We start from the raw sequence: 21319 nt of genomic DNA, 5'->3' as shown, positions 1-21319 counted from the left end.
ACACACACATTAAAAAAATATTATATTACTATTAATAAAGAGTATTATATTATTAAGGTCAACTCAATTATCATCGCTATTATTATCTCTACAGCATAACAAATTGCGAGCTCGTAATTTAATCGAATTCACGTCGTGTTTTCTTCTTTGGATGACTTCATCGCGAGATTGCATGACGTTTTATATATGCTGACTAGACATCTATGAAAAGATTCCCTCATTTTCCACTTTTTTCTCGCCCCTTCTCTCCCCATCCTTATGATATTCGCGTATCATGTAATGATTGATAATAATTGTACGATCGAAGACGTGTATTAATGCAATTTTATTGTAATGGTTGATATACAATATAGAAATAATATTACAAAATACACGAGAAAGAATTTTTAGATGTGTGCTTATATATGTATCTCTCTCTCAATAGCGCTATTTCTTCAAGCAATCTAGTAATATAATATAAAATTTCATGTATCGCAAAATATACGTAAAAGATCGAATCAGAAAGTAAAGAAAGTAAAAGTTACCGCGGTAGGTTGCTTTGGATTTTGCGTTGCAAAATTAGGTAAAGGAAAAAAAAATAGCTGGTGATACAGGCAAGAGCGCATCATTGTACAAACATATACGAAGTACAAGAGTATACATCGAGAAGAGAAATCGGCAAATCTTTAATATTCATCCGCAGCTTCTCCCTCGCCATCGACGGAGTCCATACCGACTTCCTCGTAGTCTTTCTCCAGGGCTGCGAGATCCTCTCGCGCTTCCGAGAACTCGCCCTCCTCCATCCCCTCGCCGACGTACCAGTGCACGAAGGCTCTCTTCGCGTACATCAGATCGAATTTGTGATCGAGCCGCGCCCAAGCCTCGGCGATCGCCGTCGTATTGGAGAGCATGCACACGGCGCGCTGGACCTTGGCGAGATCCCCGCCGGGAACGACGGTCGGTGGCTGATAATTGATGCCGACCTTGAATCCCGTGGGGCACCAATCGACGAATTGTATGCTGCGCTTGGTCTTGATAGTCGCGATCGCCGCATTAACGTCCTTCGGTACTACGTCGCCTCTGTAAAGCATGCAGCACGCCATATATTTTCCGTGACGAGGATCGCACTTGACCATCTGATTCGCCGGCTCGAAACATGCGTTCGTTATCTCGGCGACGGAGAGCTGCTCGTGATATGCCTTCTCCGCGGATATGACCGGGGCGTAGGTGACCAGGGGAAAGTGAATCCGGGGATAGGGGACTAGATTCGTCTGGAATTCCGTCAGATCGACATTGAGCGCGCCGTCGAAGCGCAGCGAAGCCGTAATCGAGGATACGATCTGACCAATCAGTCGATTTAGATTGGTGTAGGTCGGTCGTTCGATGTCCAAGTTACGTCTGCAAATGTCGTATATCGCCTCGTTGTCTACCATAAACGCGCAGTCGGAGTGCTCGAGAGTGGTATGGGTCGTGAGGATCGAGTTGTACGGTTCGACGACGGCGGTTGAGACCTGGGGCGCCGGATAAATCGCGAATTCGAGCTTCGATTTTTTCCCATAGTCGACCGACAATCGCTCCATCAGCAGGGACGTGAAGCCGGAGCCGGTGCCGCCGCCGAACGAGTGGAAGATCAGAAAGCCCTGTAGTCCCGTGCATTGATCCGCCAGTTTGCGTACGCGATCCAGAACCAGGTCTACGATTTCTTTGCCGATCGTATAGTGGCCGCGCGCGTAATTGTTGGCGGCGTCCTCTTTGCCGGTGATCAATTGCTCCGGATGAAACAGTTGTCGGTAGGTGCCTGTGCGTACCTCATCTGAAAGAAGAGATTGCAAAGTTGCGCAATTTTATTTCTCTTAAATAATTCGATAGATAATAATATAATATTGTTATATATGTACTTGTCGCACAACTTACCCACGACGGTGGGCTCGAGATCGACGAATACAGCTCGAGGTACATGCTTTCCAGCGCCGGTTTCACTGAAGAAGGTATTGAAACTGTCGTCGTTGCCGCCGAGGATCTTATCTGATGGCATTTGTCCGTCGGGTTGAATACCATGTTCCAAGCAATACAACTCCCAGCAGGCATTTCCAATTTGTACTCCGGCCTGTCCTACATGAACGGATATGCACTCGCGCTGTAAAAGAATAAATGTTACAAGATGCATTACGTCAGTGTTCCGATTTAAGTCTGATTAGTTTCTTGTGAAAAGAAGACTTTTTTCCTTAAGGGGATGCCGGAGACGATCTATCATACCGACGGAAAGTGAGGTTAGATTTGACCATAAGTTTATGGTCAAATCTAACCTCACTTTCCGTCGGTATGACAGATCGTCTCCAGCATCCCCTTAAATCGTTATCGAACAATAAATATACATTTAATATATCGAATATAAACTACAATGAGTTTTATCGCTATCCTAATATTAGTCCCGAAAGAGTAAAAATTAAAGACGCTAATTAAAGACGAATTACTCGTTACGGCGAAGTTTGTCGCATTGCGTCATGGGAATTTTTATTCTAAAAGTAGCAACAGCGTAATATGGGGCGGTTTCACCATCTCCGATTAACTCAATCGACCGATTAAACTATATCTTTGTCTCTTTTCAGCTACGTTCTTAAAAAGAGACAAGGATATAGTTTAATCGACCGATTGAGTTAATCAGAGATGGTGAAACCAGCCTTATATGTTAATATGCAGTCGCTGCTCGCGCCAACAGAAGAGAAACGCTAGACAGAGATCGCGACCTTGACCAGTTATAAGAATATTAAATTCAGATTATCTTCGTCGAACAATATTATATAATAATAAAAATTGTACTTTTTTACATTTCCTTCACTTATAAAAAATATATATAGGGAAAGGCGATACACACAGATATACTTATATATACGATTATATTTTGGATTCTCTTACCATGTTGAAAGATGTTTGTCGAATTGCGGGACGAAGATTTCAATCTTGCGTTGAAATGCAAGTGCGGAAGTAGAAATCTTAGATTCGTTTGAACGAAGCTGGCAATGGAGCTCCTTCGAACGATCTGAACTAACTGATTGTGAGCCGGGCAAATCGGGAACGACGGTCTTTTATAGCCTCGGTTTGTACCCAATTTACACTCGTCCAAGATCACACGCTACCATCAATGATGGTGGATGGTGGGCATTCGTCACGCTTCGCATCCGGCTATGGGCCGGGTTTTTCGCGCATGCGCGGCCAGTACGCTTTCAGTAAAGTATCTATTTTCAAGAAAGAAGGGTATCGTTAATCACTCGCGCAAATTTTTTCTTTTTTAATTTTTGAGAATCGATAAAAAGTTATATATATATATATAAAACTTTATATATCAGAATTTTTTCGATTTATGTATACATATATTTAACCCACCTCACTGCTCGCTGTTGCTAGGCTACTCAAAACTTTTGCGCCCATTTGGTAACTACATGATACGCCATTGTTTCGGCCACGCATGCGCGAAAAACCCGGCCCATATCGCCACACTGATCCGGCTACGTAGGAGTGCGCATGGTGGGAAGAAAGTAAGGTGTGCTACTACGCACATTTCTGAACAGCCAATAAAATTTTGTTCCAGTGGCCGCCATTTTTTAGTGGCAAATTCAACTGACATATCACTCATTCTTGTACAATTTGCATAAAATTAATAAAAGGATAAAATAAAAGAAGAAAATAAAATGAATGGCATTCTCAATATGCATATATTATATTAAATTATAATAAAATATCAAACATTTACATCAAGAAAATAACAAATTATAATAAAAATTTAAAATAAGATGAACACACGTTACGAACGAAACATATAATAATATATTAATACCTATATATATATATATATATATATATATATATATATACTATATATATACTTATATATATTAATACCTTTTGTTTGTCAATTTTTTCATTTTTTTCTGAGATATTTTTTAATAATTTTCTGTATTTATCATTTTATTAATTTCTCGTAAACGAATATAATAAGTTCGCGTTCTAATGAGCATATTTTTAGATCCCTTTTTCCCCGTGTAATTTTGGCAACTTTTTACTGCACATGAAAATATGAATTCAAAATCAATACACTCGCATAATTATCCGGTACTGCAGTACAGACGTCTGAAATTATTTTGACATAAACATAGGAATTTAAAAATGATACCAGACTGGTCTATACTTGGTTTCCTCTGGATATCCATCCTCTCGATAATTCTACGTCACGCAATATTTCTGCATCGCCGCATTTATTTTTCTCGCGGCATATTTTGGTGCGCTTTCTGAAAAAAAGGTAAAAAAGAATTAAAAGGATTTCAGCGAGTGTCTGAAGCGATTTAAACGAGCGGGACAATTTTAGAGAACACGGTGCTGTAAATATCGTGGAGAGCAACGAACTCTGCTATAGCTATTAAACGCATATACGTATATGTGCATTTCCGTTCTAGAACAGCCACCGTGTCCTTATGATGTTTTTATTGTATTCTTTTAATAATGGATCATTTTACAAATAAAACAATAATATTGGAATTGCGACGCGAATTATCAGCAATCAACAGATCAGTGGTATATTTAGTAAATTTTAAGAAAGAATTAATATAATTTTAAAGGGATCAATAATTTATATAAAATTCAATATAAAAAAAATTATATAAAAATTTAATTAATCATATTATATTGATAATATATATAGCTTCACAATCTTTACATATTCGTTACTTACAAATCACAAAAATGCAGCAACAAAAATACAAGTTCTTAAAGAGAAATATAAAGAATAAGATATAAATCAATGATGAACTTTTAACTTCGTTTTTCGTTTTTTTTTCTTCATAATAAAATCATTATATTTAGCAATTTTGCAATGATGAGAGAGATACTAATAAATATAAGAGATTTTAATTGCAGTTTTTATATAATAAATAAATTTATCAAATAGAATTCGTTTTTCAACTTGATAGTACTATATATACCTTTACTGTAGACGGATTGATGTGGATTCATGTCTATTTATCGTCAATTCGATCGAACGAGCATATGATCGAGCGAGACAACATGGATGTAGGTGCAGCAAGTATATCCTTATAAGGCCGGGCAAACTGGCGACGTTCGTATTCCCGTGGAGAGTAGGCCGTGGCGGGAATCATGTAACTTCCTGTAATCGTGTAACGAACCTTCGAACGAGCAGTCTCACCTCTCTATTGTTAGAGCACAATCTGAAACCGTATTTTGATGCTCTTTTGAGAATAATTTCTTTTGATTTTTACAAAATCATCAGTATAATTCCTATATTAAAAATTTTGTGATAAATGAAATAATAATTATATTTATTACTAAATAACCTTATTCTTTCTCTCCTATATACAATTAAGTATGGATGCATTTTCTGATGATATACGTTTCTTCAACAAAATATTTTGTAAATATTACTTGAGAAATAATAAAAAATTTTTTCAAATATAAAATTATTTTCGAGTTATAATTCAACTTTTCATAAATGTTATTCTATATTAGGGTGCGTTCGGTTAAAGCGTTTATGCCCGATTGCACCGTCATTTTGGTTTTAAGCGAGACTTAAATATAGTTTGTCTTTATTTATTTAGAAAAAAAGATAAAGATAGATACATATTTAAGTCTCACTTAAAACTAAAATGATGTTGGTGCAATCCAGGCCTTACACGCTTAAAGCGCTTTTAAGCGTTATTCACATCGTTCGCTTTGGAGTTGTAAGCGCTCACAGATCGACTAATGACGTCATCATGACGTCATAACTTCTGCTCACAAACGCTTATTATTCCTGCGAGGTAGGGCAGCGTAAGCGTGAACAAGCGTAAACGCTTACGTTTATTTCGGAAACGCATGGTATCAGTGAATTTGGCTTATGACAAGCATTATATATATATGACAGAAATAGTTTTTTTAAAAGATGCGGAAACCGACCGCGTGTACAAAATATATGGAAATGGAACGGCAGATGAAGTAAAGCGTATATTTGCGCAAATATAATTAACTTATCGCCTGCCCCCCCATCTTGATGCGCTTATAGTCGCTTACGCAATAGCCAAAACGAACGGTATTCCTAACTGTTGTGTAAGCGCTCAGATACCAAACCGAACGATTGAAAACAGCGTTTATAAGCGTGAGCGCTCACAGCGCGTGGTCCCAAACCGAACGCACCCATGTTTGATCACTGTATATGTAAATAAATCAAATCGTTTCGAAAACTTACATATTGAAAATGTCAGATGTTATTGAACATCGTCGTAATAATGTCATGTTAATGATTTTTTTGCTCTTACTGGGCAGAAAAACTATGCTAAATATTAGTATTGTAATCTTTGCATACATATAAAAAGCTCAGATTTATTTTTTTCCAAATACATATTTACAACTGACATATATAAAATGTATATGTATACGATGACAGATGATAGATGACATGTTGCGATCGGTGGAATAAATTCGAACTATTTTACAATCGCAAGTAAATATTTGTATACAATATGTCGATAATTAAGTTTACGATATTACCAGCATGCATGACGACGATCAGCGATCAGTCTAACCTATAATCATCGAAATATGTGTACCATTTCAATATAATATAAAAAAAAAAACAGATATTTCAAACGTCAAAAAAACGTCGAGATTGAAATTCTGCATCAGCCTAGGCCGAATCGAGCTGAGTCATCGGACTTCAGTGATCGTCGACATGCTGTAAAGGAATATAACCATGTAATCTATGATGTTATTCTTACTTTACGCTTTTAGTTTAATAAAAAAAAGAATTATATGTCTAAAATAATTAACGAAATACATATTGCAGTGAATCTCTGGATAGATCGCCTAACTGTCAGGAGTCTCTTCCTAAATGAAAGAACAATGTCCGCTTTAATTTTCTACACTTTATTTTATCTCCTGATGTCAGGATGTATCATCTATCCGCCAACGGAGTTCGTCTCGGCGGGGCTGACTGTAAAAGACATTTTCGCAAATTGGCTCGGTAGCGAGAACGAACTTTTTATACAGTATCATATTAGAAGAAGCGTAGTTACATTACTCGTACACTCTATGCTACCTTTAGGTAATAAGGAACTTATATTTCTAATAATATAACTTATATTATAATTTTTTATAATATAACTTTTCATAATATTATAATATTATATTATAACTTATTATAACTTATATTTCTAATTTAAATCCTTAATCATTTGTAAGCTATCGTTTCACGTCTTAACAGATTCAATGTATGATTTTTGTTTTCTCTTGTGCTCAGGTTACATTTTAGGATTAATTTTCTTCGGTCACGTGGACGCTGCGAGATTGTTTCTCGTCGGTGGAAATTTTCTTGGGCTGTTGGTCGTTTTTTGCTGCACGATCGGTCCACTTTATATGTTGAACAAGATCTTTGAATGGTCTGCGCACGATTGGGCGACGCATTCGATCGCACAAAATCTTTCTGTATACAGCAATAACAATATGTCATGGATATCCGTCGCCTCTGACATTAATGTAGAATATCGAAGGTTCAGTCAAAAGAAAAATTCCTAACTCTTAAGTAATGACTTAAATGACTTAATTGTAAGTAATCTGGCTTTTTTTTTATTTTAGAGTAGATAAAATTGTTATTGTCACAAATAGCATAACTCGTATTGTGGCAACGGACAATTGGATTATTAAAATTACACCTTATAAATTACAAGTGGCGCATCAAAGTGACGCGACCTTAATTGTGAATAAGAGCGATACGCACTTAATGTCACCCACAACGAGAGATCAAGTTCAGTTTATCAATATACAGGTATAATAATAATAATAATAATATTGTAATAATAAATTAGTGTTCAAATTAATAGGAAACTATCTTATGCACCTGATTTTGCAGGTAAAACCCACAAGGGCAATGGCAGAAGCATTTGATATAAGATTAAACGCATTGGATTTTAAGGATCTGCAAGATAAAGTTTCGCGGCCAATTATTGTATTGCAAAATATAACGTTCCACAGAACTTTGCTCGACAGATTTATCGATACTTTCAAAGAGGAAGTCAATAGAAATCCATTCTACGATATTGTCACCCAGGTATACAAGCGTGGCTGTTATCAATTCAATTATTTTAGTTTTTTTTATCTTGAAATTCGTCTTCAGTTATTGATTCATATATACATATAATAGGAATTGGATCAATGCATTGGGTGCATGCAAGCATCCTCAAATATAAAATTGAACAGATTATGCAGCAGCGCCGAAAGCAGGGAATCTGACGGCTGTACGACATGTTACTGTCGCCCAATGTGGTGTATAGAATGTATGGCAAAATGGTTAATATCTCTTATTCTGTTATTATTTTTAATTATTCTTATTTATGCTATTTATCGTACAGATAGAATATATTCTTATTGTTATTTATACAGGTTTGCTTCGAGACAAGATGAGAACGCACCAGAAACATGGTTGTCCTCCAAGTGTACTTGCCCTGTCTGCAGAGCAAAATTCTGTATCTTAGATGTGTGTCATGTAAGAACTTTGAATCATTAACGCTTTAATAATGCTGGATTATTCTCATAAAATTTTTGTCAGAATCTATTTTCTTTTTGGAAATAATTTCCAACAGATTAACATATTAAATTAACAGTTTTTTGTATATAAATTTTATTCAGATATATGTAGATCACATATATCTTTATTGTGCAATAAAGATATAACTAAAAAAAAATATATATGTATACATATATAATTTTTTTTATATATAATATCAAAATATGTGTAAGTGCGTATATAAATATCTTTAGTATAAATTATCGCACAATCAAATTATAACGCGCAATCGATTAATATCAATCATACAAGTTTCAGTGCTTCTGTAACATTAATAACTAAAAAATTTTGTCTTATTTTTTTATTACAAAACTCACAAAATCCAAACTATAAAAATCAAATCTAACTATGAAAAGTTTATACGACTAAAACATTATTTTGTTATTAAGAAGTACTTTTTGGTCATAATATCTTAACCAAAAATATACGAAAAATTGGTTACCGATTAATCGCATCACATATTTCATATATAACAATGTTGTATAACAATATTATATAACAATATTGTACACAATTTGTATATAATCAAAGATATTTTATTTATATATATAATAAACCAAAGGTCAATCACTGTATCATAAGTCTAGGTGCGATATTCATTGCCATGAGTTCCTGGAAAAGCAACTTTGCTGCATATGGTAGTCTAACTTGAGAAATCTGTGTCTTGTTTTTACATCCTTTACATTCAAAGGTATTGTTTCGTAAATTCGCTATCGCGATTAAGCCACAGAAATTACAGATATGAATTCGATACGGATCTGAGACTTCAAAGAGACGTTCTCGCAGAAACTGTGCCGCACCGTGAGAAATTTGACAATCCCGTTCCATTTCTCCGAAACGAAGTCCTCCATCCCTGTACAAATATGTCAGTATATATAAATATTCGTGTGCGATAGTATAATAAATTATATTAAAGAGTAATAAAAGCGCGTAATTACCTCGCTCGACCCTCCATAGGTTGTCTAACTAAAATTTGCACAGGTCCTCTCGCTCTACTATGAATTTTATCGTCTACCATATGTTTCAAGCGTTGATAATACGTTGGTCCTAAGAAAACTTGCGCATTAATCTTGCGACCTGTGTGTCCATTGTACATCACTTCATTTCCTCGCAACTGATAACCATATTCTTGTAGAAGCGTGGAAATCTTTTGCACATTCACGGCATCATTGAAGGGAGTAGCATCACCAATCTCTCCTAAAAATATACATAATCATGTATACACATTAGAGAATATTTTATCTTATTTAAACTGAACTGAAAACTGTATTACCTTTGTTAGCAGACACTTTTCCCTGTATGCACTCTATCAAGTGACCGATAGTCATACGAGAAGGGATGGCATGGGGATTGATAATAATATCGGGTGTAAGGCCCTCGCATGAGAACGGCATATCTTCTTGTCTATACTGAATGCCGCATGTACCCTTTTGTCCGTGACGCGACGCAAATTTGTCGCCAATTTGTGGAATACGTACGCTGCGTACTCGAATTTTGCAAAATTTATATCCTTCGCTGTTCAACGTCAACATCACTTGATCGACTATGCCAGTTTCACTGTTTCGCAAGAAAGTCGAAGCGTCCCGTTTTGTAAAACGTTTAGTCGTACTATCCAACTGAAAGTATAAACGAAAAAAAGATAAAATATTGTGTTATACTATTAATTATGTAATATATTATATCATATATAATATATTGTCATTATAATTATAATATATATAATTTTATATTATATATATTATTATATAAAATATAATATATTATATTATATATTATTTATTAATATATATTATATATTATATAATAATATATATAATATATAATATAATATATTATATAATATATTGTCTTCATTAATCAAATAATACATTGTTCGTTATATATATATATATTAAAGAAGATAATCAATTTACCTCGTCGTCTGTTTCTGGCAAAGTAATTGTTTTTCCTATAATTACATCATCACCCGATACTCGAATACCGGGAGCAATAATTCCATCGTCATCCAATTTATCGTATATGGCATTACGCATTCCTTGGCAAGTTAAACGTGAAGGTTTCTCAAATTGCTCTTCCTGATCGCCGATCTTCTTCGACTCAGCTTCCTTGTAAGAACGATAAAACACCGATCTAAAGAAGCCCCTTTCGACAGCGCTCGCATTCAAAATAACGCTATCTTCCTGATTATATCCCGTGTAACATAGGATCGCGACGATGCTATTGATACCAGCTGGTAATTCACGGAACCTAAGATACTCCATGGATCTCGTCGTGACCAGAGGTTTGTGAGGATAATACAGTACGTGAGCTAAAGTATCCATGCGTACGTGAAAGTTTGTAATATATACACCCATGGCTTGTTTACCCATAGCGCTCTGAAAAATAATATAGTTTTTATATATTATATCTCGCAAACAGGCAAGAAGATTAAAGAGAAAATATATATATATATATGTATATATTGAATTGGATCAGATACCTGATAAGTATTCCTAGGACTTTGATTATGATCGGGGAACGGTATAATGGAAGCGCACACGCCCAAGATCATCGCCGGATGAATTTCACAGTGCGTGTACGTTGTACAATATGCGTATTCTTTATCTTGTTTAAGATCGTCAGGTGACATGGCTATCATAACAGTTTCTTCCTCCAGTGTGTCTATGTATTCTACCACACCGCTACCTACTAACTCTTGCCACCTGTAACATAATATATAAATTTATATATACAATAAATTATTAATATCTATATATAATAATATAAATTAATTGTGCATTTGCTGCAACCATTAAAAAGCGAATGAATTATATCTCGCGCTCACCCGTCATTATTATAATCTCTTTCCTTCAACATATCAATGTGTCTCTTTTTCAGTAATAAAGTCTGTCCTTCTACTATGAGCAAAGGTCTACTGATCCTGCCAGCGTCCGTGTATATTCTTATCTCACGATCTCTGATATCACGAATCATGGATACTTCCGACACGATGATGTCCATCTGTCTTCTCAATTTACGTAGAGTAGCCATCAACTGATCCGGATCTCTGTGAATGCCGACCCAGCATCCGTTTACAAATATCTTCGTAGCATCGGCGATAGCGCTCGGTGCTATCTCTTCGAGGTTCTCCATGGACCACTCCTCCAAGAATTCGAGAATAGGAGAAGGCTGCGAGCCGACGCTTATATACGCCATCAGAGCTAAATTCTTCACCAATCCTACAGCAGCACCTTCAGGGGTTTCCGCGGGGCAAAGCATACCCCATAATGTATTGTGCAATTGTCGTGGTTTGGCAAGTTTGCCGTCTCTTCCAATAGGCGAGTTTACTCGCCTCAAGTGCGACAATGTCGATGCGAAGGTCAATCTGTTCAACACCTGCGATACGCCGGCTCTTGCCTGATGCGCCTTCTTCTGATCGCCCCAATTACCCGTAGCGAGGGAATATCTTAGACCGTCGGTGATAATTTTCGTCTTAATAGCCAGTTCGAGATTAAAGTCCTTTCCTCGATCTATAAATTTCTGTGCGTACAAACGTACTTCCTTCATTAGATTCTTAAACAACCCACGAAACAGAAACGCTAGGAGAGGTCCGGCCAGATCCAATCTCTTATTGCCATAATGATCGCGATCGTCCAATTCTCTTCGTCCTAGAGATGCCGACAATAATCTGTGTACCATGTAACCGAGGAAATAAGCTTTTTTAGTTTCGCAAAAGTCGCTTATGCCAACATGCGGCAGCATCTCCTTCTGTAAGATTTCTCTGGCGTATTTAATTCGCTTTTCCTTAGTTACACCCGGTTTGGCACCTCTCGTACCGATGAAATTCAAGGCGACATTCTGCTCCTGTATAACGAAAGCTTCGTCCAAGGACGGCTTGACCATTTCCATCATTTCCGGATCGTCGAAATCGTAAATGATATGTTCGAGAATATCGCGATCGGCTACAAATCCAAGAGCACGAAAAACTACCATTATAGGTATCTCTTGTTTGATGTAGGGAATGATGGCGATGATGCGTTGACCTATGGCAGACTTTTTAATACTGGCACCACTCTTGGCCATCATGTTAATCCATAAGGTTGAAGTAGGACGCGAACTGTGTTCCAAACAGGATCTGATTTCCGCCTTGTAAGCATATTTACCATCTTTCATGCTGAATACGTAAACAGTATTTGTCGCCATTTTCTCCTGGGCTATAAGAACCTTCTCCGAACCGTTAATAATGAAATATCCACCAGGATCTAACGGGCATTCGTTTAATTCCGTTAAATCACGATCGGATAACCCAGCGAGCAAGCAATACTTGGATCTTAACATAATTGGTATCTTGCCAATAAATGTCTTTTGATGCTGCGTCTCAATGGGATCCTCGCCATCCTTTACGATGGTCTTGGTAATGTCTACGTACAACGGCGCGGAATATGTTAAGTTTCTCAGTCTGGCTTCGTTGGGCATCATAGGGGATGGCGCACCATCTTTCTCCCAATGAGTCGGCTTGGACAAATAAATCTGCTCGAATTTCAATAAATGTCTCACAGGATTCTCTATTTCGCCCGTGGTGTGCTGGGCCTCCGCTTGCAAATCAATTTGCGGCGAATCTTCCACTATACGTTGAACAGACATTTCGATAAACTCGTCGAAGCTGTCCAGTTGTTGCCGCACAAGTCCCTTCTCGTCAAAATACGCGTTAATAAGAATCCAACAGGCTTCTTGCCAAAGTTTCGACGAAATTTCTTCCGCATCTTCGTCGTCATATTGATCTAGAGTAGAAAGGTTGTCTTTTATGAATCAAAAACTATAGATTATAACCGGTAAATTGGAAATGAACGAAAATGCATTTATATAAACATTATCTTAATCATCTCCATATCCTTAATCTTAGCGTTTTAATTACTTACCGTCCTCGAGAGTGAATATATTGCTCATTTTCGCTAAAGATGTTCTTTGTGGGAGTCTTGTTTAATGTATAAACATACAAACGTGAGAATAACTTGCAATTACTCCAGTTGACTGCAAACTGCAAACTGCAGACAGTGCAGAGTGCAGACTGAAGAAAACCCGAAACTATAAAATATTATAGATATAGAAGCTGTCAATCGAATCCAGTGAAAACTCTTCCAACGCCCTCTATAAGTTAAATTGAAACAATGTTACTAGACAAGCTGGTTTTTTTCACGTGCACTAGATAAAAAAAATTTTTTAATTGCGCAGATTGTTCTATTTAAAATAAGTTTGCGTTCAAAAATCTGCTCTTCAAAATAAAATTAATTGATAAATTGGAATAAGAGGAGCAGGTTTCTTTTAATTGATCAAAGCTCCTTTATCTAATTTTTGAAAAATATAGCAAAATTAATTATTCGATGCACGCATAACACAAATTTAAAAACTTTTTACACTAATAAATAATAAGATAAATTAGATATATAATTTTTTTTAAGTTCAATAAATTTAACCTTTTTAGGAGGAATAATAGTAGATACGAGATCGGATTTTGTATTTCAAGATGTTTTTATTATCAATGGATCATAATAATATACTTATTTTGCTTTCTTGCTCTTAATCTTCCTCATGTAAAACTCAAGTTCCTTGCCTTCCAAGATGTAACCATCAGATCGACCACACTGACCAGGTCTGCTGGCTATACAAGCTAAAATTGAAATAAATTCACTTTCATCAAGAGATAATAAAAAGTATTTTATATTTTAAACAGATTTCTTATATAACATTCATTAAAAAATGTTTTATTCAATAAAAAGATGTATATTATTTTTAAAAAAATTATAAGAAAAATAAAAAATCTCCATACCAAGGACACGTCCTGTTGCGAATTGTTCTTCCAAAGCAGGTTCAACTTTAGCAAATCTCTGCCTAGCTTTGTATTTAGTTTCAGCTTTTTTGGACCGCTTTTTATTCAATACTTCCTCCTCGGCTTCAGTCTAGAAAAACAATTACACTTTCTGTTACCTCATTCTAACATTCTATAAATTTAAGTCAAATTACATCTCAGTACTCACAAGTTTTGCACCTCTTTTACGACCCAATGGAAGAACATAATGACCCTCGTACCATTGTCTAAATGGTGTAGCATCAATGGTGACAATGGCATTTTTCACCAGAGTTTTAGTTCTCACTAACTCATTGTTCGATGCATTGTAAACAACGTCGATGATACGAGTTTTCCTGGTACTACACTCAGAACCCCAGGAAAAATTGCCTGTATCCAATCTAAGAGCTCTATATTTCTTATTACCCCCTCGTGTGCGGACCTGATAAGACAGGTATTTAAATTAGTTTAAAACAATTCTGATTTAACTATATTTAAAATTTTAAAAAGAGTATTGTAAAATTATATAGTCAATCATTGAACTCAGAACAGATAAGGAAGTTATTAAATTATAATTTCATAAATCTCAATAAAGTTAATAATGCAAATTATAAATTATTAAAAAACTATTTTGTAAATAATTAGAATAAAATTGACATTCTTAGATAGATTTAAATTTTACTGTAATATCGATATTCATTATACTATCATTGTGTGATATTCTTTCATTTTTACAATTTATTCATCATAAAATTTAAACTTACAGTATGAATCCGCTGCGGTCCAAGCTTGGTATTCGCAGCTGGACGTCCTAATTCAAACTTCCTCTTTTTACGAAGAGGCTTTCTCTTCCCACCAGTTGCTCGTCTTTTATGCCAATGATCTCGAGAGATACCTGTAATGCAACATTTATAAATATATACTATGAACTTTGATATCTTTCTTACGAGACATACATATTCTAACCAAACATGCACATAGACACTGTAAAACTTGGATTTATTTTTACATCAATCTGTAACAATTTATAACTATCCCGATAATAAATATATGTCTACATTTGTCAATAGCGTGATATTTATCGTTAAATAAGCAGAAATATAAATCATGTGACAGAGATTATGATTCATATCGCTGCATGTTGCATGGCATAGATGGTTCAAAGTATTTTTATAAATCAGATGTGAAGATACAAAAATAATATCTTCTCCCGAAACAAAGACATTTAATTCACGCGATGGTGATATTTCATTCCGATATTATAATGAAAAAACATGGATTTGCATCGATACGAATTTAATGTGTGTCTCTTACCCATCGTGTCATAATACAGAAAGAAGAAAGAACCCAAAACTGCAAAATACTAGAGAGACAAGTGAAGACTCGCTGATTGAAGAGGTGCGCATGCGTTAATGGGTGCGTTCAGAACACACAACAGTTGAGCAATTTTTCGATGTTATTCGACGGTAATTGGCTGGATCTTAAAGTAGGAACCAATCACGTTCGATTGCTACTTAGCAGTTGAGTCTGCTGAACACGGCCAATGGCTGCGTTCAGCAGCTCAACAGTTGAGCAATTTTCCGATGTCATTCGACGTTAATTGGCTGGATCTTAAAGTAGGAACCAATCACGTTTGATTGCTACATAGCAGTTGAGTCTGCTGAACGCGGCCGATGTAAACTAGGCCAATTTCAGGTCGCGCAACACGAGGCGAGAGAGAGAGCGCGTGTGGATGTGCGCGGCGCGTTCGACTTTTGAATCGATTTTGACCTTCAAGTGGCGCTGCGTCAGTGCGTCACGCGGTCGCGCAGCGGAATTCGGTGTGCGGAGTGGGGGGAGAGAGTGGGGGGCTGGGTCGGGTGTCGGGTGGGGGAGTGCGCGCGCCGGTGCGCCGCGCAGGTGGAGAGGGGTGAGAGGTGATGGGGTGGGGGTTAGAGGTTAGAGGTGAGGTAGCGCGCAACAGCAGAAGCTCGCTTTCTTTGTACATAGTACTATGCCGTATTTTTGTATACAAAACGCAGATGTCAATAAAACGAATCTAATTTCAATTAATTCTTAATTGCCTTTACATAAGTGTGCTTACCATCATTTTTCTCAATCCAAATAATTACCGAAAATAAAACCATAAAATATGACTACCGATATAGTGGCAACATTAAAAGAGCCGAGAATGATAAAAATATGTGCTCCAATGGTTAGATACAGCAAGTGAGTTAATAAAGTGACATTTTTTTTTAAAGCTAATGTTTTATGTGAATTATATTATTGCTTTTTCTTTTTCTGCTATGGTTACAGATTACAATTTAGAACGCTTGTTAGACGGTACGGATGTGATATATGTTTTACGCCTATGATCTTAGCCGATTCGTTTGTGCGATCTTTAAAGGCTAGAGAAAACGAGTTTACTACGCATAAAGAAGATAAGCCACTAATTGTTCAATTTGCGGCTAAAACTGTAAATGATTTTGTTGGTGCCGCAGAAATGGTTGCACCGTAAGTTTATTATATATTATAGCTATTCACATATTTATCTCTATTCATCACATTGAAAATATTTGTTGTACTTATGTTTTTTGTACTTATTTTATTTATCTTGTAATTAATAGGTATTGCAATGGTGTAGATCTAAATTGTGGTTGTCCGCAACGTTGGGCTATGAAAGAAGGATATGGAGCTGATTTATTGAAAAAGCCAGAACTTGTAAAAGATTTGGTATATGAAATTAGAAATCGTATTCCAAGGCCATTCACTGTTTCAGTGAAGATACGTCTGTTAAAGGATATACGCCAGACAATAATGTTGTGTCAAGTCTTAGAAAAAGCTGGTGCTTCATTCTTAACAGTTCATGCAAGGACTCCTGAGATGCGTAATGAACCGATCGACTTGGACAATCTAAAGCTTCTTAGAGATTATGTGCAGTTGCCTCTTGTTGCAAATGGTGATGTTAAAAGTTTAGAAAATGCAGAATTTTTATTTAAGGAATCTAGATCAGAGGGAGTAATGTCTGCTAGAGGTCTTTTAACTAATCCAGCATTATTTTCGAGATACTCTACTACTCCGCTTGTTTGCGTTCAAGATTGGTTGAATATTACATCAACTATTCCAACTGAATTTCAATGTTTTCATCACCATTTAGTATTTATGTTGGAAAAAATTCTTCCAAAGAAAGATCGAGTTTTGTTCAATAATTTACAAGATAAATCATCTGTATTAGAGTTTTTAGAAAATTATTACAATATAAGACCAAATGTTCAGCATAATTCAGTAGAATTAACTAAGTGTAATTTTAATACCTCATATGTACATCATAGAACAAGCTATATTAATTACTGGGAAGATGATTCATTTAGTAACTTTTTGGTAAATATATTTGATACAAATTCATAAAAAACATGAGGTTTTTATCTTTTTAGTTATGATTATAAGAAGTTATGATTTAAATCTATTCTTCTCTAGACAAAAAAAATTTCAATTTTTTTAGCATATTTTAAAGAATTTTTTAAATTCACATTTATACGGTTTTTATTTTTTTCTATAGAATCAAAATTTGAAAGATACAGATTTTATTTGTCTCAAATTTGTACATATATTGATTTTTATAAGAGTAATTTTTAATTATCTACTATAAATTTTCTTAATTTTTTTCATTGAAATTATATAGTGGTATGTATAACTTTATAATTCTTCGAATTTTATTGAAATGTTCCAAAAACATTTCTTAAGATAAATTTTAAGAATATACAATAGAGAACATTATTTTTCTTTTTCTGGAAGAATCAGAAAAAGGAAACTCCTAAATTACCGAGATATTTCGTTGATGCCTAAAATAAATTGTTTAAAAAACTTGCTTTATATACAATATATAATAATATAATATATTAAATATATACTAGAGTGTGTTCGAAAACTTTAGTCACAGGAAAGAGTAGCATTGAATTTGACCAATCAAGACAAAGAAATCTTTGCTTCTTTTGTTCTGATTGGTCAATTCAATTTTGCTGTACGAGTATTATTTTTGAACACACCTTTACAGATCGCAGTGAAATAAAACTTTTTTTTAAAGAGAGAGAGAGAGAGCTCTTTTGTCCTCTTTGTTTCTATTTATCCTAATTTGTTTATTTTCACATCTTGTTTTGGTACATTAAATAAATTAGGACAATTTTCACGATATTCTACTACTAACAAATATCGTAATACGTGTATGCGTATATGATTACTTTATAGATAGTATTTGAAAATCAAATAGTGAACTTTGTAAAATGAATTATTATAATACACGTAAGTCTTATAAAAAATACTATCATACATTTACACAACTTGTGAAAATATCGCTAATTACTAATATGTGAAGTATTTTGCTCTTGTAATGTCTCTAATTAATAAGATTATTTAATGCAAAACTGTTAATGTTTAGTTATCAAAAATTCCCTTTTTTATTTCTGTTTAACCATGTTACCTAGTTCTACTCTTCCTCTAACAAATTGATATATAATTCTCAAAGCTTTCTATTCGATATAATGAGAAACAAGGTTATAATATGTTAACTTAATATGTTTTTAGATCTTACAGAAGAATGTCCTTTAACGAAAGAAAAAAGTTACAGATATAGATTATGCACTTACTGCGGCAATGGGCTCAAATTTATCATTGTCTGTTTTGTTGCGTTGACTTTTGCTATCACTACTATGTTGGTGCTGCAAATTCTTTATACTGAAGATATACTGCAGGTAAGAAATATACTGAAGGTTAAGAGGAGAAGAAATATAGCGATAAAAGATTCTAACAAAATTCTAATTATTTTAGAATAATCTTCATGGTATTCATGGAGCAGTTGCCGCAGATTATTCAAATTGTTCTCAGATTGGCACCAGAATATTAAGAAAATTAGGCAATGCAGTGGATGCTGCAATAGCAGCAACCATTTGTATGACTGTAGTAGCACCTCATAAAACTGGTCTTGGCGGGTGAGATATAGATAGATTATATTAAAAGAAAATATAGATACATTATTGATCACATTTTTTAATGCTTCTTTCTTTCCAGAGCTGGTTATATGATGATACATAATTACAAAAATCACACCCATCCAATTGTTATTGATTTTGCAAATAATACAGCCAAAGGTTTGTGCATTTTGGAGTATATATGTGACATAGAAAGAAATTCGTATATAATATTATTTATTTATATAATGTAGGTTTCTTTGCTAAAGCTGGAGTTCGTTTGCCAACTCTATTAAAAGGATTAGAATTTGCTCATGTATCATATGGCAATCTGCCATGGCATGACGTAGTAAAACCCTCTGTCAAGTTGGCTCGAGAGGGTTTTGTTGTATCTAAGGATCTTGTGGATGAAATATCAAAAAATACAGATTATGGAATGCTTTACAATGGTCCTTTGAATCCAGGTGATATATTACAATTGCACGAACTTGCGAACACATTGGAAATGGTGGCAAAATATGGTGTAAAAGGTATGTTTCATGTATTATGTTGCATTTGCAATTTTATCCAATCATAAATAATAATTTTCATGCAATCTTACCTTGATTTTCTTAAACTAAGGGGATATTAAAATTTCTAAATTTTTTTTTTAGTATTCTACAATGGTACTTTGTCACATAAAATTCTACACAGTAGTAATTTACATGAAGAATCACTGCAAGAATTAGCAAGTTATAAACCCACTCTAACAATCGCGAAAAGCTCAACATTACATCATCATATAATTTATTATCCATCACACGTATCTCATATGCAAGCAGTAATTGAGGCATTGGAGAATCTTCCAATTTTGGCAGGAAACGCGTCCACAATAGACTCATTAGCTCTTGTCGCAGAGACATTGATGCGCTTGTATTCATCTTCTCACGGTGTGCAACATGGTGAGTCATATCATTCTAATTATTACTGGCAGGCATAATTGCCTAATAATCCTTTGATGACGATTTTAGTAAAAAGAGACGCGTACACTGGAGTTATGGCAATGGATTGGCAAGATACATATGTTAGCGTGTTATCGTTAGTAGCTCAAATCATTTATATATATATATATATATCTGTTAGATAACTATACATTGTATTAATATATTATAAATGATGCAGTGGTTTAAGTTCACCTTTGGGTCTTGGAAATATGACGGCTTGGAAGGATGCTGGCTTTCTATTAGACAATATTGATGATAATGATTTATTTACAATTATTCCTATTACTTTTCATTATGAAGAGGGAATATGTGGATTGCGTGGAGTGTTTGGTTCGGATGATGCTTACCTTAATGGGCAAATCCTCTACAATCTTATTGTTCGTGCTCTTAACGTTTCCACCGCAATAGAATATCCCAGGTATTTAAAAAGATCTGATAATTTTTAGATAAATTGATTTAAACATTGCTCAAACTAATTGTCACAGCAATAATCACTTTTTTTTTGTTTTTACAGATACTATTTTGTTTCTGGCAGTATGATGGTAGAACATAATCAAAGACATTCAATAGAGACTGCATTGCAGGCTCGATTATATCCCATGATATCGTCGTTGCCTATTGACGATAGTTTACTTACAAAAAGTATAAATGCAATTATTAAGAAAAAAGATTCATTGTCAAGTCATTCCGATAGTCGTGGAAACGGAATAGCATCCCGATTTTAAGTGTATTCTTTTTTGTTACAAGCATACATATCAAAAATCTTAAGAATCTTAAAGATTGCATAATACTGTGATATTAAAAAATATAATTCTAGATTATTATTATAAATATTTGTGGGGATATATAATAAAAACGGCTAATTTTGTAAGTTATATCGTTATATAGCTAGGAATGAGAGGAAAAGGCACATATTGTAAATACTAATTCAATATTCTATATTCTATATTATAATACTGTTTTATATGCATGAATACACACTTAA

The 21319-nt window shown here is 34.8% G+C and overlaps 6 protein-coding genes and 1 long non-coding RNA gene across 7 annotated transcripts; 3 read left to right on the top strand and 4 right to left on the bottom strand.

The window, feature by feature from the left end:
- Positions 1-306: 306 nt before the first annotated feature.
- LOC145932616 (tubulin alpha-1 chain) lies at positions 307-3141 on the bottom strand. The gene is made up of 3 exons (XM_083031705.1): positions 2896-3141; positions 1894-2116; positions 307-1792 (listed from the first exon to the last, which is right to left on the bottom strand). The coding sequence occupies exons 1-3, from the start codon at positions 2896-2898 to the stop codon at positions 666-668; spliced, it is 1353 nt and encodes a 450-aa protein (XP_082887831.1). The 5' UTR covers positions 2899-3141; the 3' UTR covers positions 307-665.
- Positions 3142-3866: 725 nt separating this feature from the next.
- LOC145932628 (uncharacterized) lies at positions 3867-6391 on the bottom strand. The gene is made up of 3 exons (XR_014424750.1): positions 6212-6391; positions 4956-5198; positions 3867-4265 (listed from the first exon to the last, which is right to left on the bottom strand). It is a non-coding gene; the product is annotated as an uncharacterized LOC145932628 (long non-coding RNA).
- A 166-nt stretch (positions 6392-6557) lies between these two features.
- Positions 6558-8657, top strand: LOC145932618 (E3 ubiquitin-protein ligase TM129). Its single transcript, XM_083031708.1, has 7 exons — positions 6558-6717; positions 6809-7066; positions 7262-7511; positions 7597-7786; positions 7871-8068; positions 8162-8307; positions 8401-8657. The coding sequence occupies exons 2-7, from the start codon at positions 6865-6867 to the stop codon at positions 8522-8524; spliced, it is 1110 nt and encodes a 369-aa protein (XP_082887834.1). The 5' UTR covers positions 6558-6717; positions 6809-6864; the 3' UTR covers positions 8525-8657.
- A 369-nt stretch (positions 8658-9026) lies between these two features.
- On the bottom strand, positions 9027-13675 carry Rpii140 (RNA polymerase II subunit RpII140). Its single transcript, XM_083031678.1, has 7 exons — positions 13483-13675; positions 11409-13344; positions 11064-11286; positions 10498-10959; positions 9858-10200; positions 9523-9781; positions 9027-9437 (listed from the first exon to the last, which is right to left on the bottom strand). Exons 1-7 carry the CDS (start codon positions 13508-13510, stop codon positions 9152-9154), a joined length of 3537 nt encoding a protein of 1178 aa, XP_082887804.1. The 5' UTR covers positions 13511-13675; the 3' UTR covers positions 9027-9151.
- A 398-nt stretch (positions 13676-14073) lies between these two features.
- On the bottom strand, positions 14074-15874 carry LOC145932604 (small ribosomal subunit protein eS8). The gene is made up of 5 exons (XM_083031661.1): positions 15723-15874; positions 15173-15303; positions 14599-14850; positions 14391-14520; positions 14074-14231 (listed from the first exon to the last, which is right to left on the bottom strand). Exons 1-5 carry the CDS (start codon positions 15724-15726, stop codon positions 14122-14124), a joined length of 627 nt encoding a protein of 208 aa, XP_082887787.1. The 5' UTR covers positions 15727-15874; the 3' UTR covers positions 14074-14121.
- Positions 15875-16344: 470 nt separating this feature from the next.
- LOC145932620 (tRNA-dihydrouridine(20a/20b) synthase [NAD(P)+]-like) lies at positions 16345-17912 on the top strand. Its single transcript, XM_083031710.1, has 3 exons — positions 16345-16616; positions 16704-16901; positions 17015-17912. The coding sequence occupies exons 1-3, from the start codon at positions 16540-16542 to the stop codon at positions 17793-17795; spliced, it is 1056 nt and encodes a 351-aa protein (XP_082887836.1). The 5' UTR covers positions 16345-16539; the 3' UTR covers positions 17796-17912.
- A 264-nt stretch (positions 17913-18176) lies between these two features.
- LOC145932615 (glutathione hydrolase 7) lies at positions 18177-21131 on the top strand. The gene is made up of 9 exons (XM_083031704.1): positions 18177-18686; positions 18969-19135; positions 19212-19372; positions 19452-19531; positions 19606-19881; positions 20005-20292; positions 20362-20428; positions 20513-20752; positions 20849-21131. The coding sequence occupies exons 1-9, from the start codon at positions 18668-18670 to the stop codon at positions 21057-21059; spliced, it is 1509 nt and encodes a 502-aa protein (XP_082887830.1). The 5' UTR covers positions 18177-18667; the 3' UTR covers positions 21060-21131.
- The last annotated feature ends 188 nt before the right edge of the window (positions 21132-21319 follow it).

This window comes from Prenolepis imparis, unplaced genomic scaffold (genome assembly GCF_030444845.1).
Source record: "Prenolepis imparis isolate NDT839.2.m4 unplaced genomic scaffold, iyPreImpa1.0 SCAF_2, whole genome shotgun sequence".
NCBI classification, from domain to species: Eukaryota; Metazoa; Arthropoda; class Insecta; order Hymenoptera; family Formicidae; genus Prenolepis; species Prenolepis imparis.
The sequence above is the reverse complement of the archived record's forward strand: the minus strand, read 5'-3'. Positions and strand labels throughout refer to the sequence as shown.

Bases quoted from the DNA above. Each gene is read 5' to 3' on its own strand.
- Rpii140 (XM_083031678.1), bottom strand. From the start codon at position 13,510: ATGAGCAATATATTCACTCTCGAGGACG. The intron at 9,782-9,857 runs GTAATACAGTTT...GTATATTTTTAG, and splicing joins AAAAGTGTCTGCTAACAAAG to GAGAGATTGGTGATGCTACT. The intron at 9,438-9,522 runs GTAATTACGCGC...ATATTTGTACAG, and splicing joins CCTATGGAGGGTCGAGCGAG to GGATGGAGGACTTCGTTTCG.
- LOC145932620 (XM_083031710.1), top strand. From the start codon at position 16,540: ATGACTACCGATATAGTGGCAACATTAAAAGAGCCGAGAATGATAAAA. The intron at 16,617-16,703 runs GTGAGTTAATAA...CTATGGTTACAG, and splicing joins CCAATGGTTAGATACAGCAA to ATTACAATTTAGAACGCTTG. The intron at 16,902-17,014 runs GTAAGTTTATTA...TGTAATTAATAG, and splicing joins GCCGCAGAAATGGTTGCACC to GTATTGCAATGGTGTAGATC.
- LOC145932616 (XM_083031705.1), bottom strand. The intron at 1,793-1,893 runs GTAAGTTGTGCG...CTCTTCTTTCAG, and splicing joins TCTCGAGCCCACCGTCGTGG to ATGAGGTACGCACAGGCACC.
- LOC145932618 (XM_083031708.1), top strand. From the start codon at position 6,865: ATGTCCGCTTTAATTTTCTACACTTTATTTTATCTCCTGATGTCAGGA. The intron at 7,512-7,596 runs GTTCAGTCAAAA...TTTTTATTTTAG, and splicing joins ATTAATGTAGAATATCGAAG to AGTAGATAAAATTGTTATTG. The intron at 8,069-8,161 runs GTATACAAGCGT...TACATATAATAG, and splicing joins TCTACGATATTGTCACCCAG to GAATTGGATCAATGCATTGG.
- LOC145932604 (XM_083031661.1), bottom strand. The intron at 14,851-15,172 runs GTAAGTTTAAAT...CTGTCTTATCAG, and splicing joins GACCGCAGCGGATTCATACT to GTCCGCACACGAGGGGGTAA. The intron at 14,521-14,598 runs GTGAGTACTGAG...TTGTTTTTCTAG, and splicing joins GTAAAAGAGGTGCAAAACTT to ACTGAAGCCGAGGAGGAAGT.
- LOC145932615 (XM_083031704.1), top strand. The intron at 19,136-19,211 runs GTAAGAAATATA...TAATTATTTTAG, and splicing joins ATACTGAAGATATACTGCAG to AATAATCTTCATGGTATTCA. The intron at 20,753-20,848 runs GTATTTAAAAAG...TTGTTTTTACAG, and splicing joins ACCGCAATAGAATATCCCAG to ATACTATTTTGTTTCTGGCA.